This window comes from Embiotoca jacksoni, unplaced genomic scaffold, assembly GCF_022577435.1.
Source record: "Embiotoca jacksoni isolate LCO1_2020_lvr unplaced genomic scaffold, fEmbJac1.0.p SCAF_1, whole genome shotgun sequence".
Classification (NCBI taxonomy): Eukaryota; Metazoa; Chordata; class Actinopteri; family Embiotocidae; genus Embiotoca; species Embiotoca jacksoni.
This window is the reverse complement of record NW_027185229.1, coordinates 7190585-7209292: the sequence shown is the minus strand read 5'-3', so window position 1 is coordinate 7209292 and position 18708 is coordinate 7190585. Positions and strand designations below refer to the sequence as shown.

The window sequence follows — 18708 nt, the reverse complement described above, 5'->3', positions numbered from 1 at the left end:
ATCCTAAAAATAAAAACATCCACAAAAAAATAGTTGTGAGCATTAATATAACAGACATTAAGTCAAATACAGTAGTTTATAAACATTAATATAACTAAAATAATACAGATGTATGTCTGTATAACAGCAATAGGATCACAATTATAACAGCGAGAACAGCATGCTGCTAAAATCACAACACAACTTGCTAATGGGATTTATAACCAAAACATCGATATAGTTGTGTTATATTTGAGTTTCGGTTTTTTAACTTCCACTTGAACGAGAAAATAAATCATCAAATCACAAATTAAAACCTGCATCTCAAAATTGCAACATGAATAATACAACATTTAATGTTGTGTTGTATTAATGAGCAAAAACTAATTTGCAAATGGGTTGCACCTGATGGACTCTCCATTAAACATTCTCCACAATCCATTTATAATTTGCCACATAATTATACGTTCGGCTACATTGTGCTGTCAGTGGCACAACGTAAGATGGCAGCTCTCTATCTTTGCACTGCCGGAGCAACAGCTATGTTCTTGGTTGTATTCCTAGCATGCGTTGCTCTTGCTTTTGCTTACAGTAAGCTGTAGACAGGGATAGAGACTGAGAGTCAGCATTTGTATTGTACAGTATGTCAAGAGCACAATGGCAGTAAAACTGGGAGGATAAAAGGGATAAAGTTCTCAGCAGGATATAGACTGTATACATGTATCACTGAAATATTTAAAGAAATAAGAATTTCAAAGGAAAATTGCTGTAATGATTAATAGAAATATCCAGACACTCAATCTCCATCCTTATTAGTAATAGCTGCAGAGAAATTTTCTATCCTTTTGTTTTCATTTTTTACAGGGAGAGGTGTTGAGAGGTTAGGAAGGACAAAAAGTGATTAGTAAAAAAGAATAATCAGAATAAATAACCAATAATCTTTTGGTTTTGTTAATTTTTACCCACCAAAGCATTTACTTTGGTTTGTCGCCCGATCCACAAACACTTTGGAGGAGATGACATTACCGAAAGGCAGGAACATCTGCATCAGCTCTCCATCCCCAAACTCCTGAGGGAGGTGGTAGATGAACAGGTTGCAACCCTCCGGTCCTGCACGGAGACAAACCGAGAGAGACAAGAGAAGGGAGACAGAAGAAGGGCAAAGGTCAGAGGAGGAGCGACAAGGGGAGAGATGGGGTAAGAATGAGGAAGGGAGACCACGACAGAAGAGAACTACGTGATGACAGTAAGGAAATATTTAAAGCATAGAGTAAAAAAAACAAGGTGGCTAGAAGAGCATATTCTGAGTGAAGGTGAGGTAAAAATGACCCACAAAGACAGACATTTTCTGCTAAAATTCAAAATATTTCTGTGATTTCACAAGACTTGCATTTCTGTCTGAGCTCTTTTCACTCATTTGAATTACTTGCTAAATTGTGATGTCACATACTTAAATGCAACATTGACAAATTAGGATGAATTAAATTAAATTCAATTCAATTTTATTTATATTAAACAACATTTGGATATTTGATCAAACCTCAGTAGAGCAAATAATTATTTGATCAATTAATCCGTCAACCACCAGAAAATGAATTTCCTAACACAATCGATTATTAATTTTCAAGCAAACATTTTATGTTCTAACTTTTCATTTGTGAGATTTTCTGCCTGTCTTTGTCATATGTGACAGTAAATTTAATGTCTTTACTAGGTTGGATGAAATAAAATATTTTAAGATGTCCCACTGGTAACTTTTAGTATTTCCTGGCAAAGCAGGGGGCTGTTTAATTAAATACGCAAAATAAAAGCTGCAGTCCTTTTCTTAAAATTTAGTTGAGTTTCACTAATCCAAACGAACATCTCATACATGGCAGTGCAAGAGCCCCGTCAGACTCACTGTGAGCGATCATCATCTGTGAAATGTGACGCTGCCACCGTTTGTTTGCTTGCAAATCAATTTTGTAAAACAGGCTCCAGAAATTTTTTACATTTGAGAGTTTGATTGTTTAAGTTTTCAGGGCTTTGTTCAAATACTTTTTGTGTCATATTAATGTATACATATGCTATTTTGTATTATATTACTATATTATAACCCTAATTTATTAATGATGATCAGATTTGTAGAATACAGGAAACGTGCAGTTCATCCCAATTTGCAGTTATTAGTTGACAGTCATTTTAAGCTCTCAGGTGGTTTAGATTGTAGCGGAAAACTCATAGTTTCTATATTCATGTCTTTCTAGTATCCCTTTTCAAACAACTAAATGCTTAAATGGCATCTTCTGGGTTGCCTCTGCTGTGTAGTGTTTCACATTATTTTGTTCATTTCCACAAGAGGGCAGTAAGGTCCCAGACTTTGGTGTCCCAAACATGGAGGTCATTAAGTTCATGAGTAGGTTTGCAGCTCAGTTTGAAATACGTGGTTGAATACAAGTTTGAAAAGCTATTTAGCCTCGTCTAATCATTCCAAACTTGTCCACTATGCTCTGTGAAACTACACCTATTATTTTGCTTTTGACTGATCTTACTGGCACGATGTCAAATCACTTAAAGCACTATGAATTGCCTGGGTATTTTTAAAGGGAGTTGTTTATTCCAGGACAACGTTGGCAACTGGACAAAGATGAACAAAGAAGAGGTAAATGTTTGCAAGATGTATGAATATTTAGGGAGTGTGCCGTGTGTGCGTTACCTTCTCGCTGCTGCTGTGGAATGATGGGTGGAGGGTGGGGGAAGGCTTGGCTGATCTGACCGTATGCAGCGGGGTAGGCTGCTGAGACACACACAAACACACACACACATCAGATAACAATCATGACTGGAGCACACACTCGGGTACATACAAACAATGTGATATATGCAGGGGCACAGCAGGTAATCGATCACATATCCGACAATAGAGTCTACATGTTGCCCAAACACACACTGAACTCAGCAGAGATGTAGTGAGACGGAAACACACCTAATGTTACATGATCAAAATTCGAATTCTAACAAAGGAATTCTTATCTTTATTCTTGCTGATATTGTCATCATATTCACTTTCTTACTTTCTCACACACACACACACACACACACACACACACACACACACACACACACACACACACACACACACACACACACACACACACACACACACACGCGCGCGCGCACACATACATTAGTGCTTATATGCAGACACACAGTTCAGTGCTGCTGTGAGAGTGACAGACAGACCTGCATACTGCTGGACTCCTGTGTAAGCCTGCTGGAGAGGATCAGCTGCAGTGGGACTTTGAGCTGCTTCAACGGAGACAAAGAGAGGAGAGGAAGGAGGTGGTTGAAGTAAGCACAGATGGATGGAGGTGTGTGTGTGTGTGTGTGTGTGTGTGTGTGTGTGTGTGTGTGCGTGCGTGCGTGCGTGCGTGTGTGTGCGTGTGTGTGTGTGTAGGGGGAGAGAGATGAGGCACAGAGAGACGGAGGGAGAATGTAGATGGAGTAGAGGGCACGGAGGAAGGCGAGAGTAATATATAACAAGGGTGAGAGGAAGGAGGGCGATGGAGAGAAGAACAGACAGGGAGAAGAAAAGCAGAAAGGTTAGCGAGCCGAACAGCGTGGAGTCAACTCACTTCGCTCTCAGTGTGTGGGGAACTGAATTCTGAATCTCTCTCCCTTTTGCAGACCTTTTTACTTAGTGTTGCTCCCAAATTATTTCAAAAGTAGCTCTTTTTTTTTCTAGAGAAGCAGAAAACTTTGAAGGACCACATTTAAAACAAAAACAACAACAAAAAAACAACACATTTCTTCACTGTTACGACAGAAAAAGAAAAAAAGGTGTCATAAACCTGTGCCAATTACACACAAATCCTCTGAAATATATTAGTTTTTCACATGTACAACAAGACAAGCACAATACACACGACACTGGATACACCTGTTGCTATCTAAATCCTCCCTGCATTTTAACACACTTGTGACTATCACTTATGCTGCACCACACTTTATATCTACCCATTCTGTACGTGTGATACATGTACATAGAGTACGCCACTGAGAAAACACACATACACACACCAATAAGCACGTACACACACCGATAACCTCGACATCACTTAAAACCACAGAAATACTAACACACCATGGACTAACAGCGACACTGAAACACAATCACAGAGCCAGAAGAAAGCAGGAGAGGTATGGGCTCAAATAGACCTCAATAAAATGTGCAGCTTGTGAAATCATATTCAAAAATAATTCGAAACTCATTCATCGTAAGCCTGTGAAACATTTGTTTTGCCCGGTGAATTGCAAGCTTGTGAATCTAGACATGGGCATAGGTTTATTAGAATAAGATTACCAGGATTTGTATTTGCAGATTTACTACAATGAGCATATTTTCAGGAGCATATGACTAAAATATAAATAGTACCTGAAAAACTGCCTTTTTTTTCAGCCCTGAGTAGTGTCTGCAAAAAATACATTTCTATATTTTTTCTGCAAATATAAATCTTCACTCCAAAACCTTGAATTTCACAAAAAAAAAAATTTCAGGTTTACAAAAGGTTTTGAAATTATTTCTAAACATTATTTCACAGATTTAAACTCTTCCTGACCCTTTTGAGCCCAAAGGGAAATGGGGTGAGAGTGGGTGGGTGGGGGGGAGAGAGCGCTACCTTCAGAGAGAGAAGAGAGGAAGCAGCCACCCTGAACCCCAAAACAACTCCGCGGAGCCACGCCCAAGCCGTTTTTCTCTGAGTCCTCTCTAAAAACCACCTCCTGCAACACTGGGGAGACAAGAGCGTAAAAAGAAGACAGATTTTTCTTCCACCTCTTCACAAAAACAGAGCCAATGAGGTACGAGCCACGGCTCATGACACAAGCGCATACTTAGGCTCCAGCAGCCCATAAGCACCTTTGCCAAACACTCATCTCCTCGACATGCTCACTGTCTGTGGGCTACATTCGTCTGGCCGCGGCCTCCTCGACATGCTGTCTGTAAGCCAGCAACATGCACACTTTCCTGGTACAGTGTGTCTATAGAGAGTCAGGCTTTACTGTCATAAAGTCATAGTTTAACATAACAGTGTATTCTTAATTATAAATGGCTTGATATTCATATTTTTTGTACCTGGGAGTCCTCTTGTGTGTTTGCATACATGCCCCTGAGATTAGCAGACCTACCAGGGTAGTGGTGTATCCCGTTGGTGAAGACAGCTTCTGCAGGGGGCTGCCCGTTTGCCTGTGGGGGCGGCATACCAGTAAAACCATTTACACTAATGGGAGAGGGGATGCTGGTCACTGTGGGGGCGCTGATGCCTGGGGGAGTACTGCCACCTGCAGCCACGGGGGAAGACAGACAAACAGAGATAAGCATTCCACTGTAAAAAAAAAGAAAAGAAAAAAAAAAAGAAGACATTATGGAGAAGTTTTACTTTGACTGGACACCTAGTAACTCTTGCAAATGTCAGAGGGGCCGGTCCAGCGAGCCGGTGAAGACACTAAATGTCAGGGCTGATGTCTTGTCCCAGTATGACCCTTACTGTGACACAACAGCCATTATCTCAGACATATTGTTTGGGAATAGTGTATGCTATGTTGGTATCAAATGAGCACCAATTATATACTTCAGAATATTGGATGTTAAACCATAATAAATTATGTACATTTGCACTTCTTGAGTGCATTAAAAAAACATTTACAGTATAGATTCTTTATAGTTAAAATGTGCCCATTTAAATCCACTGCATGTTGTTCCTTGCTACTGTATTTTTCCACCTAATTGATACAGTAAGGCCTTAAAAGAACATATTAATTTTATTCATTGATATTTAACTTTATTACACTGCTGCTTCCACTATTTTCAAAGACATCTTATACAATTTTAGATTTTTCTCCATCTTAGACATGGATATTTTAATATAGTGAATGAAAAACTAATTTCCCCCGCAGACTATTGTCTGATGCAGATTTACATTGTGTTGTGAGGGTATGTTGACATAAGCAAATTTGACAGAGAAAGGCAGAATATGTACGATCTGTTGAACTGGATAAACAGCTTTGCCACTTTATAGTTAATAAGATTGTCATATTTTATCCGAAATTCCAGCTATTATTTGAATATGGCAAAACAATTAAATATTTGATTTGCAATGATCCGCTCAAATTTGAAATTCTGAAGCACAACTGGTTCGGCATTTGTAAAACGCACAGCCTTTTTGACCCCTTTGCTGTTGTCTTATCAGTCAGCTATAGGCTATTGTTGTCTTCTTCACTAATGCAAAGTGGAGAAAACCATCGTAACTGAATGTTAATCATGACCATGGATAATCTGAGCAGTGATGTGAGGAAGCTGTTTTCATTCGACACCATGGAGAAAAATGATCAAAACGGAGCTGAATGTAAACCATAAGTCAGGAGGACACAAGGCCTCCTCTGCAGATGTAATTGGCTTCAATGAAAGTAGAACTTTGCTCAAGATATTTTTTTTAAATATACTTTATGGAAACAAATGATTAAGTTCCTTTGCTAACCTTTTATTGCCAGTAGTTAAACTAAGCTAAAAGTTTTCCCTTCAACGTTTTTATTACCATTATTTAAATAGATATCAGTAACTAAATATTTGTTGTACAAAAACATTGAAACAATGAAAACATTTGATATTTACAAATTTACTTATGTGAATATGCTATTTTGCCAGTTAATTAGGCTACTGCTGTATAGGTAACTTCTCTGTAAAAAAACAAACACATTAAAATATGTAATCTATAAGTTTGACTTAATTTCCAATCATCATTTGTTTCTTTGTTGTACAAAACAGGAAGCAGAATCTTACACAAAAATGACAAATCAATTAAATGTTAACAAAAAATATCACAGCCATGAATAATATATTTAAATAGTAATAACATGTGTATGAAATACTAAATATTTATATTCACAGCAAAGTAAATTTCTTTTCCCCCCACAAATATCCCTAACAAGTCCTCCAACCCATACGACCATATATAGGCTACAAGTCGTCTGTCCCTGCCCTCAAATACAACCCACAGGAGTTTTGCTAAATGAGCCCCTCTGGTTAGATTTAGGCACCAAAAAACAAAACAGACATAGACGTCATCTGAACTCTTTTATGATATAGCACTAAATTTTATTAAGGTAGTTACTTGCAATCTAGAACTTAAAGTTGTCTTGTTGCTGAATATAATCTTACAGACCTTTAAAAGCACTCACTGCCAGCTCAGAAAAAAATATCAGGCACACAGATGGAAGGGGATGTAAATCATTTAACACTCATGTGAACCATTTTCACTGTTAGACATTTTACTGGAACAGCCACAACAGTGAATCAGAAAAGTTTGAAAGCTACAGGACTTTTGCAGTGTCCTGGCTAACACAGGACCTAACAGTAGTTTAACACTAAAATCGTATCCATAACATTATACTTCGCCAGTTTCTTCACTTGTAGTTACGCTCAGCTCTGCTTATTTCTGTTTGAACATCTACTGCATCTAAAAACCATATTTTATTTTCTCCCAATGACAAGCTGCAACCAAGCCAGGTTAGTGCTGCCTAACGTTGTTTGGCTGGAGTCAGTCATATCTGCAATTGAGTTCATGTGACCTCCCTGGTTAAGGTCTGCCATATTGTCTGCTGCCACGTCCTCCAGGGAACAGCAATGTTAGCTTATCACCACATACGCAACGTTTTGAATGATGGATGGAAAAATGCAAAAATCACAAATAATCCTTTAACCTTTGCTCTTTAACCACTGTTACCTGATGTGGGGGTCATCGGTGCTCCTGGAAGGCCATTGATGGTGGCCATGTGCTGCATCTGGGCAGCAGCAAAGGCTGCCATTGGACTGAGGTAGCCTCCCTGGCCTACAGACGCCATCAATGCTGCCTGCTGCTGCACCTGCAGGTGGAGCAGTGGAGAGGATTTTAAGGAGGGTAGAGAGTAATTAAATGAAAAAACAAGAACAACTTTGAGGTTACTGAGTCAAGACAGTCAGATGAAAGGAGCAAAGACCATAAAAGGAAAGTGAGTACAGGGACAGAAAAAAGAGACTATTACGTATAAACCAAGTATTAAAACTTACAGAATGTATATTTCCAATATTATGTTCCTTTTCCAAATTAACTTGAATATATTACTTCTACATCTTTTTTTCGCTACGCCACATTTATAAGAGAGCTGGGCTTGAACTCTCCATTTAATCTCCGTGGCTCATTGAGTAAAAACTGTGGCTAAAATAGTTGTTTTTTGGAGCGTCTTGCCTGAGCGTAGGCTCCATAGGCTCCAAATTGCAGGGCCATAGGGTTGAAGATGCCCATCTGACCAGCCATCTGCTGCATGCGGCGGATGGTGCGCTCCTTATCCGTGTCGGCGAACTTTACCACCAGACTGGATGAGGCCCCCTGTGCACCCACCCATCCATCCACCCACACACATACACACCAGACAGTTCATGTTAGTGTGGTACCATAGACATGTGACACACACACACACACACACACACACACACACACACACACACACACACACACACACACACACACACACACACACACACACACACACACACACACACACACACACGTATCCAATATCTCTGGCCAAGGAAATGGCCTCAGAGCTCTTGTTGGCACCCACTTCCCTGAAAAAGTTAGGCTGGGTCATATCTTAAGGACAAATTTCTTCACTGGGATTAATAAAGTATAACTTAACTTTAAGATGGTAATTAAGCGCCGTTTGACTCATCCCTCTGTGTGACTCACCTCTCTCACACACCTACATGCTCACACACAGTTACGATGTACTCACAGGCATTGTCTGGCTGCCGTGTAGTGCACTGATGGCTGCCTGAGCTTCAGCATGAGAGGAGTATTTTACAAACGCACAGCCTGAAGAGAGAGAGAGAGAGAGAGAGAGAGAGAGAGAGAGAGAGAGAGAGAGGAAAAAATGAGTAAGAGGATAACAAGACAGTGAGAACAGAAGACATAGGTTTTCTGAAACGTATCACAACAGAGCAATTCTTCTGATACAAAAAGTTTTTTATAAGTTTCCAACAGGAAACATTTATCAAGGAGAGCCTTCTTTGCTGCGTAGGGTTGCATCAGTGTTGATCGATGCTCAATAAGGGTAAACGTGCCACTGTGACACCATTAACAACTTTGGGATCCTCTGATGGGGCTTAAAATACCACAGCATTCTGGTGGCGCTTACTATTGACAAGCAGCGTTGATGAATTTGAATGATCAAGTTCCCAGTAATTATTGAGCTAAAGCCCACTTAGCCAAGTAAGCTGGCTGATGAAGCCTTGTTAATGGAGCTTCACGGAGGAATCAGAATGATCAAGCCCACTGTAATCATCAGGCTTAGTTATCATTGGGCTTCATTGATTGGCTGTTAAGCCCACTGATGAACTTCATACAGCGAACTTGTGTAGCACTCTGACAACATTTTGAAAGGACCTTTTTCTGGCATGACATCAGGCCCGATGGTTAATAAGGAGTTTGACTTCGTTTTTTTTCCTCTTTATCAGAGCCATGTAGGTTGACTCAGAAGGTTAATGGGGTTCATCTGTAAAGGGTTGGTGGTTTGTATCTCTCATCCCTGAGGACAATGCTCTCCAATGGCATTTACTGTGGAAATACAGTATTTTTACTCCTGTGAAGATTGTGAAATAGTCTGCTTTGACATCACTCAACATGGAGCGTTAAAGGAGAACTTTGCAAAGTCACCAACTTTGAAAGGCCAAATCATTTCTGTGCAGTTGCCTGTGAAAAAGTGTTGCTTGCTCAAAGTCATAAACAGCAATAAACTCACCTTTGCTGTTTCCGTCGGGACCTCTGAGGATGGTGCATTCCTCGATGCTGCCGAAGGACTCAAAAAGGCGCCGCACATCATCTTCTGACTGTTGCTTGTTGAGCATGCCCACAAAGAGCTTTCTGTCTTCTAAAAGGAAAAGGAAGAGGTCACGATCAGAGGATCAGAGATGCTGTTTGATATTCTACATAAAAACATGCTTGATTCAGTGGAATAGAGGCAGTGTTGCTCAGCCTTAGATATGCATACAAAAACTATCATAGAGAAATTTTGTGATAACACAAAGTGCACCAATGTTTAGACTGTGTATATCTATATCTATATATATGATGCACAAACTCGTACAGTATGTTATCTGCTGTGGTACAAACACAACTTAAGATGTCGTTGTTTAAAAGCTGTTGACACTGTTCATTGTCATAGATGTTGAAGAATTGAAGTAAACCATGCAGTAATAATAGAATAACAGTTAAAAAGGTTATTATACAGGAGGTCACTGACAGGTGCTCATAAGTTTATTACATAGCTACCAAGCCGTTTTGGCTTACACTCGTATAGTAGCCCCACACGAGATAATAAGCTAATACAATATTCTCTTCCTCAAGGCACAGTGAGCAAATGTTGTTGTTCAGTTATTTCATCCGTAGCATTTTACTTCAGATCCTCTGAACGTTTTGCCTGCAATAATGCAGTGACAAAAACAGGCAGTCTCCATTTCTGGTACCACTTTTACATTGCAAATTGTTTAAGTGCTTTTTTGTGACTCTATGCAGAAACTAGAAAATAAAAAGGAATGGAAAGCATTGAAAGCACTTTCAAAATAAAATACCTACTTTCTGTACAGGCTTACATCAGGGGAAACATAAAAAAATTATAATTATGTTTATATTTTCAGATTATGTAGCATCACTTTAAAACATCTATTGAGTTATTTCTCATCCATGAATACATAGCAGCTACCCTTTTGCACAGAGCAACAGCTTCCCTTTTGCACCTTAAAAAAGGGATTTAAAAAAAAAAAAAAAAACTCCCACAGACCTCAAGCAACACACATTCAAACAGAATTTACATGCTGTCCAAATAAATTGGAGGATGAAAAAAATCAAATACAAATCAATCATGCAGGGGCCTTAATAAAATCTAGGCAGACTTTAGATCCAGAATCAGTTCATTAGTGTCAGCACGTGACAGTGTGGGTGAGTCACTGAATGAGCGTTTGAAGGAAATTGTGAATCAGACGGTGAAAGTGTGTTGATGCCCGACAGCAGAAGATGTGTCAGCGTGCAGCGCTGTCGTCTGTTCTTGCGTACAATCTGGACGTATATGTTTTGAAATTAATGAGCCTCAGTGCGATTGCCCCAGAATGTGTTTTGCAAATCAATGTGTGTGTGTGTGTGTATCTGTGAGTGTGTGCATGCATGCATGCGTGCGTGCTTAGGGTCCGTTCCCTGCTGCCTGTGCCTGACAGGGCGTCCTTGCCGAGTCAACAAGACTAATCTACGCTCTGGCCTTGCACCGGGAGAGGGGTGTGGGGGGTTCGGGGGTGTTTACAAGAGTGTAGCGCACATCGGGGTTGGAGGACACACACGTATGCACAGACACGCACACGCTCAAATCGTGAAATGTTTGCCCCCCCACCACACACACTTTTTCTTAGTCACATACACATTCACAGTATACATCTCGCTGGTGGCCAAAGCCTACAGTTCTCCAGGGAAGCCACCAATAAACATTACATCTTTCTTTGGGAGAGGACTTAACACACACACATGCACTCACACACATTTTCAGCAAGAGAGCTAATCAATATACACCGGAGTTTGAAGAGCTCTCTTCCTTGCACACACACACACACACACACACACACACACACACACACACACACACACACACACACACACACACACACACACACACACACACACACACACACAAACACACTGGCAGGACATGACAATGGCTGTCCCTCCTTCAACTGTCATATTTAGTCTGCAAAAGTTTTACAGGGATCCATAAAAAGTAGTTTTTAATTTCAGTATTGATTTTTGCCACACTTGACAGCATTCCTTTTAATCACAGCATGATCACTTGCACAGACCCTTCTACACTGATATTATATGTGTAAGAGTGGTGGAAAGTAACTACATAATCATTTAATCAAGTGCTGTACCTAAAGTATTGAGGTACTTTTACTCGAATACTTTCCATTTCTTGATACTTTATACTGAAGGTTTGAAACATTTTATGTTTTACTTTTAACTCCAATACAATTTTTTTTTTTTTTTTATCAGAGATGTAGTTTTAAGTTAAACCTCAGAGTTAGATTTTGCATCAAAAACATACAATATGATAAGCTGCTAAAATAGCAACCAGAGATCACAGCATATGTCAGTGTTGTGTTTTGTCTCAGCTGGACATAAAAAAAACACATGGTTAGGTTTGGTAAAAAATTTCTCATGGATTAAAATTTTCGGTAGATGAAATTTCTTCATTTAAGCCATGGTTCAACCACCCCCTACTTGGACTTTAGCACTTTTGTACTTTGTCAAATGACCTCTGTCACATTACCTTTTTTTCAACCCAAAAAAGCAGTTAACAGTTTCATCGAAAAGTCCCTTATTCACTTGCAAATAAGTGATTATTTAATATTTAATGTCATATTTAACTGCTTTTAAAATAAATAAAAAAACGTAGCTTCATATGAACCAGCTGCAACAGCAAATTGCCACCTTCACTGATGCATCAGTATTAATATACTACTTCATAATAAATCAGCCACAGGGAAAATTATTCTGCTGAATCAACATTTTTCTTTGATACTTCAGTACACTTTGCTAGTGTTATTTATGTACTATTTAATAGCAGGACTACTAGTGCTCTTACTCAAGTAAAAGATATTAGTCATGCAATTAGAAATGTAACACCCATTACAGTGTGTACCTTTGCTTTAATGTGTAAACATGTTGGGGGTTGAAAGGGAAAAAAAAGACTCAAAAATAACTTGGAAGAATAGAAGTGTTGAGAATAGATGAGAGTTGGCTGAGGACATACATTCAGAGGAAGAGAGCCCAAACCCAGACAGGTATAGACGTCTTGCATTGCCCTCACTTTGCTCGCTCAGGCTCTGTGCTGGCCTCTGTTCCCTCCCTCTCCATCAATCATACCCAGAGAACTGCTAAACTAAATAGAAGCCAATGTTGCACAATCTCTCTTCCTTTCCTGAAAGCTTTTTTTTTTTTTTTTTCTCTCCATACAGGCTAACACCTTTCTCTCAGCCCTTATGCTGCTACTGCTTATCAACCTTCAACTCATTGCATGCTCTATTCTTCTTTTTTTCACCTCTCCCTTCCCCTCTTTCTTGTGGCTGCAGAATTGCTCTGGTGCCAATTATATTAACAACTGCAAAGTTTGAAAGACTCCAGCCAAAAGTGGTCAAACTGCATCAATCTTCTCATGTACAGTCCATTGATTGATGTCAGGAGCAGGTCACTACATGTCTAGACCTAGAAAATTCGCTTTAAGCGGTTGTGGCTGTCAATACAGCCTGATGCATACAAAATACCAGAGCAGACGTCCACGCACATTCACAGAGATCTGTCATTTGGCGTCTGCGGTTCATTTGGTACAAACTTGTGACATTAGTCAAATAGGCTTTGGCTTTTTGACAAAAGAAGCAACCTGTTTTCCGCTCAAGCATGACAAGACATGCATGTTTCTGTCTGTGTGTGCGCGTGCATGTAAATGCATCAGTGCATATGATGAAACTCCAAGAAAGGAGCTGGAGCCTGCGCTGGCCAGGAAGAGCGCTGTTTACATAATGCGCTCTGAATACTGGAGGGTCCGGCCAGGCCGCGCTGTCAGCCTGTGTCGAGGTACAGGGCATCGTCTAATAGGACAGATAATGGTGAAGCTGATACGCACGGGCAGCATGTTTGTAGGCCTGGAACAAAGAAAGGAAGTGGAGGGAAGGATGGGGGAGGAGAAGCAGCAACGAAGGCCATACAGTACCTCCTCGACTCTCACTGTCTGCTGGCTTCACCTGGATCGGTCTGTTCATCTGTGACACAGAGAGAGAGAGAGAGAAAAGGGAGAAAAGAGAGGGCAAACAGCAAGAGAAAAGAGGAAACAAAGAGACAAAGAAACCAGTTAGCATCATGTAATGGCGCATGCTTTCACCCTCCTCCCCCTCTTAAAAAAACTTTTTTAGAGTCACTCAGCCAAATTGCGGGTAAAGTGTATTGAAAATCTCCAAAGCTGTAGCACTTATAGCCATTGGGGGAATCGCTGGTTGGGAATATGGGTTGGAAATATTATTTGATCTGAGATGAAAGGAGAGAGAGGGTTTGGAAAGGGGGATAAGCAGAGGGATGAAGGGAATGATAGAAAGAGGGATGGATGGTAGGGAGGTAACTCTGGGTCAGCAGAGTTACTGTGACTGTGTATCATCCCTGTGTCTGATTCTGGATGCTTGTGTGCCACGGTAATGTGGCGTATGTGGGCGCTGTGTGTTCAAATATGTTGCTGTGTCTGCATACACACACCGGCAGCACACTCAACACATATGTACACTACACAGTGTCTTGTGTGAGTTTTCAAACTCCTAAGCCTCACTTGAAATTGTTCTTCCACAATCTTCTCTTAGCCTCACACGCAAGCATGTGTATACACACACACACACACACACACACACACACACACACACACACACACACACAACACACACACACACACACACACACTCTGTCCCCCAGTGAGACCTTTCCACACTGTGTCCGCCGAGGCTCTCCTTTCATTTCACTCCTGCCTGTCAAAATTTTCCTCTCCGCCTCACCACCCTGCTAAACGCTCGCCGCCAATCAATTTTTAATAATGCCAATCGCCACGGTGCCAGGAGGAATAGCAGGAGGAGAGGAGAGGAGAGGAGAGGAGAGGAGAGGAGAGGAGAGGAGAGGAGAGGATGGAGAAAGCAACGGATGAAAGGGAGAAGGGAAAGGTCAAGGTTCTGTGTGATGCAGAATCTGTGTTTTGCAAAATGTCATTAAATCTTTTCTTTTGAGTTTGCTGATACAGCCATCATCCTTATGAATCTGCAAGCTTTCAGATGATTCACCAAAGGCAAAAAAAACCTTTGAGCTTGAGGACACAAGGGCACGACGCCAACACAATTAATACTCGGACCTTCACCCTTTTCTGGTGCTTTTCTGCTGCTAATATTAAATCACATCATTCTCCACAACACTTATTTAATATGGAGTTACCCCCTTCCTTCCTCTCCCTCATCTCCTCCCTCTCTTTGACAGCCAAGAGAACCCTACTAATGTTTTTAATGTGCTGTGATGCATTATTTATCAGACTGGCTGTTGATATGGAAAAAGGACAAGAGGGGATAAAGAAATTGGGGAATGGAAAAATGGGAGTTAAAAATGAGTAAAAAGTGAAAGTATGTGAATTTAAAAAAAAAGTGTTACAGGAAAGCGAGCGACCACAGGAAGGGTGAAACCAAAAGGGGTGAGAAAAAAGAGAAACTAACTGAAAACAGTTAAAAGAAAAGGTGTGATGGTGGGGGAGGGGGGTGTTTGAGGAGAGGGAAATGCGGTAATAAAAAAAGGAAGTGGGGGAGGAAGAGGAGAGACGGGAGGAGGAATGAGGAAAAGAGGACGTAGGGGGAGATGAGGACATAGATCAGAGTGTGGGACAAGGTCAGCCATATGCTCCCAGGGGGCCTATAAGCCTGCATACATATGAGCACTTTTACCGTGACCCATACAAATGGTCTGGCCTCAAACTGACCTAATTGTGTTCCACCTCCACTGGTTTTATATGCAAGCGCTGGTCTTAACCTGCATATACTGTTTATATGTACTGGTATACTGTAGCGCTGACCCACTGGGTTCAATTTTCATGTTTTTAATTTCCCTCTGGCCTGAGATTTTAGGGATAGCACACAAATGATTTGGCTGTGGAGAAGGTCCAAATATGCTCTATTTTATTGTTATTGTACAAATCATACAACTCCAAAAAAAGTTTGCAAAAATAAAAATACCTTCCTCCCCTTTTTCTTTCTTTCCCCTAACAATTTTCATTTTTAAAAAAAATAAATATTATATTATATGTAATGATATTTTTTCAGTTCTGAGGCAAGATTTTATTAAAACCGAAATCCTTCATTCTTAACACGCAGAATCCAGTGAACCTCACTGAACACATATTAATCACTGAATCTCTTAATTCGTCATTGCTAGTTGAGCACCAGCACGCAAAATGTCTGCACATAAATTTTTAGATACCGCTCAAAAATAATGTTAAGTGGTTAAATCATTATTTTCTTTTGTCACTGAAAGCTGAGTGCAGTTTCATGGGCTCTTTATCAGTGGTTTCCATTATTCTGGGCCCATAAACTGCTTCAAGGTCAGTTTTATCATCCTGCTCATAATAGGGTAAGTTAGCACCAGTCCACTGGACAACCGATCCCAAAACAGTTGTTAAAGCCAGACGCTGACTCGCTCGGATAGCTCCCCGAGGATGTCTGCGGTGGCGCCGGCTAAAGCCAGATGGCAGCATTGAGCAGGAGAAACTGTCTTTAGCCTGATGCCAGGATTGAAAAAAAAAAACATACAATCTTCACAAAAGGCCCTGAGATACATACATATAGAAACACGTGCACACGCAAACAGAGTGGATAAGCTTACATGACTAGACGTGCATGCTTATACACACAGTTTTGGCTCACACACAAACATGCAATATCACAAATAGGCCTAGGCGACCAAGCATGCATTGGAAGCGAACAGCTGATTACAAATAAGCACACACACACACACACACACACACACACACACACACACACACACACACACACACACACACACACACACACACACACACAATAGATATGTAAATGTAGGCTTGTGAGTCAACATGTGCAGTACCTAAATTGGCTCATCTCGCAGCATGCACACCTAATACTTTGCTTATAGCTTGCTTTCTCTCCTCAGCCTTGTAAATGCGGCCACCTATTCATGCACGCATATGCCTTTAAAAACACTCACACACGCTAAGCTCCATTGTTGCTGAAAGTCCACCTCAGCAGCCTTGTGGCCTTGGTGCACCACATGATCGACAGCTCAGGAAGAACTGCAGCTACACGGATGCACGAAGGCGCACACGCTCACACACATTCTAGCTACACTCCTCTGTTGATTATGTAACTCAATGACAGCGCTCTGCCTCAGTGCTGCCATAGATTCCCTGTTAACTAGAAGCTGAGGGAATACATGGTGTGCATACAGTCTGTGCTGTACCAAACTGGTGAGTCATTCTTCTGAATCAGTGTGGTACGACCTGAATGTCTAGTAAAACCTGCAAGATTAGCTCCAAACAATGTGGGACTATAGTAGTTTTACTTATTAGATTCTACCTCGAAATAGGACAAAACTGTAGCCCTTGAACTGAGTTTTGCTGTTTACTGTATTGATTCCACTGTGTGCAAACCACAAAAATTAAGTTACAAAAACTATTTTACGATGAGAACTCTATGGGCTTGTCTGTGTAGTACCTTGTTATATCAAATGTGCTTCAAATACAGTTTATTACAAGTTGCTGAAAGCAGCGAAAGCATCTGCAAGCCCATACACACAAAATAACGCAATGCACGCACAGCTACAATAGTACACAACACTCACAAGGACACAAAAGTCCACAGTCACTCACCCTCCCATCATTCTCTGTGAAAAAGAATATTGAAAGTATGCTTTACGAAACTCAGGAGAGGAGGTAGGATTTTCTCATTTTCACCCTCGTCTCGCAGATGTGTTTTTGAGAGAGAGAGTAGAGCAGTGCAGGCCAGGTCATTTCATTATCACAGTGAGAAAGCACTCCATGAAACTCTCCCAGGGAAGCAAGGAAGGCTGCTCATAATATTCCGCCTCTACTATTGTCAAAACTTGCTCTATTTTACATTCTGCAGTGGAAAGCCTTTTTTTCTTTTACCTTCCAATTGCTTTAATTCACTCTCCTTCCCATTTGAATCTTAAGATATTTGTCTTTGCTCATAAATTTATTTCCTGATTTTTTTTAAAGTGAAGTCTATACACAAAAGCACATATCTGAAAAGGAGCAGTTGTAAATGTGAACTGAGATTCTCCGCAGAAGCAATACCGCTGGGTCCAAGTGTAACCAAATGCCGGCGTTCATGTCAAATGAGCCACTGGCACTCGACCTGGACCTGCTTTCCAAAATATCTCAGCATGCACAACACCCATCTTGGGATGGAAACACGCCAGTGGAAACATTAGCTGAACAAATATGGTTTTAACCCTGAGATGCATTTGGAAAACTGGGCTCTTGTACAGAGAAAAAAAACAAAAAAAACCCTCAGTGGCCAGATCAGCTGAAAGACTAGAAACATTTAGCAGGTATGTAATATATTTTACCAATGGTCACAAAGAGGACAACCTGTTTTAAAAGCATTGATTTTACAATAATTCACAGTTGGAATAATTGTAAACCCATGGAAGACCCCACACATTTCCATGAGAGCTCCTGCAATACATGTGAAATTTTCATACTATTGACTTTTGCAACCTCTTGGGTCTCAGAAATGTTTTACAACATCTGAAGCAAAAAGGCAGCCGACATCCCTCCACCACCATTACCAGTGCTGTGTTGTGACTCTATGAATTAGAAGGAATTGGAGGAAATATATTATTTTTTTGTCAAGGCACAAGATGTGTTCATCATGAGCAAAGTCAGTCAGTTAAACAGTTGCCTCACCTCATGCTCAGGGACCTTTTTGGACGTGCACAGGCTTTTCAGGATAACACGTTTTTCTAGCCAGTGTCACTCAGCTGGCCGAGCTAGAGAGGCAGTTTTATGTATATGACAATAAGATTGAGAATTTACAAAATTTACCCAATG

At 40.6% G+C, this 18708-nt stretch overlaps 1 protein-coding gene across 11 annotated transcripts in view; it reads right to left on the bottom strand.

Moving 5' to 3' along the window:
• Positions 1-18708, bottom strand: part of celf4 (CUGBP, Elav-like family member 4) — an 85624-nt gene that overhangs the window by 7421 nt on the left and 59495 nt on the right. The window contains exons 3-12 of one of the 11 annotated variants that reach the window (XM_069142742.1): positions 13801-13849; positions 9793-9921; positions 8788-8867; positions 8241-8381; positions 7740-7878; positions 5146-5298; positions 4638-4748; positions 3202-3267; positions 2675-2755; positions 1006-1089 (exon numbers count right to left, since the gene is read on the bottom strand). In XM_069142742.1, the coding sequence (XP_068998843.1) occupies positions 1006-1089; positions 2675-2755; positions 3202-3267; positions 4638-4748; positions 5146-5298; positions 7740-7878; positions 8241-8381; positions 8788-8867; positions 9793-9921; positions 13801-13849 (1033 nt within the window). Of the gene's footprint in view, positions 1-945; positions 1090-2674; positions 2756-3201; positions 3268-4637; positions 4749-5145; positions 5299-7739; positions 7879-8240; positions 8382-8787; positions 8868-9792; positions 9922-13800; positions 13850-18708 lie in introns of all 11 variants that reach the window. The other 10 variants (XM_069170488.1, XM_069145995.1, XM_069162399.1 and 7 more) reach the window with 10 other exon arrangements.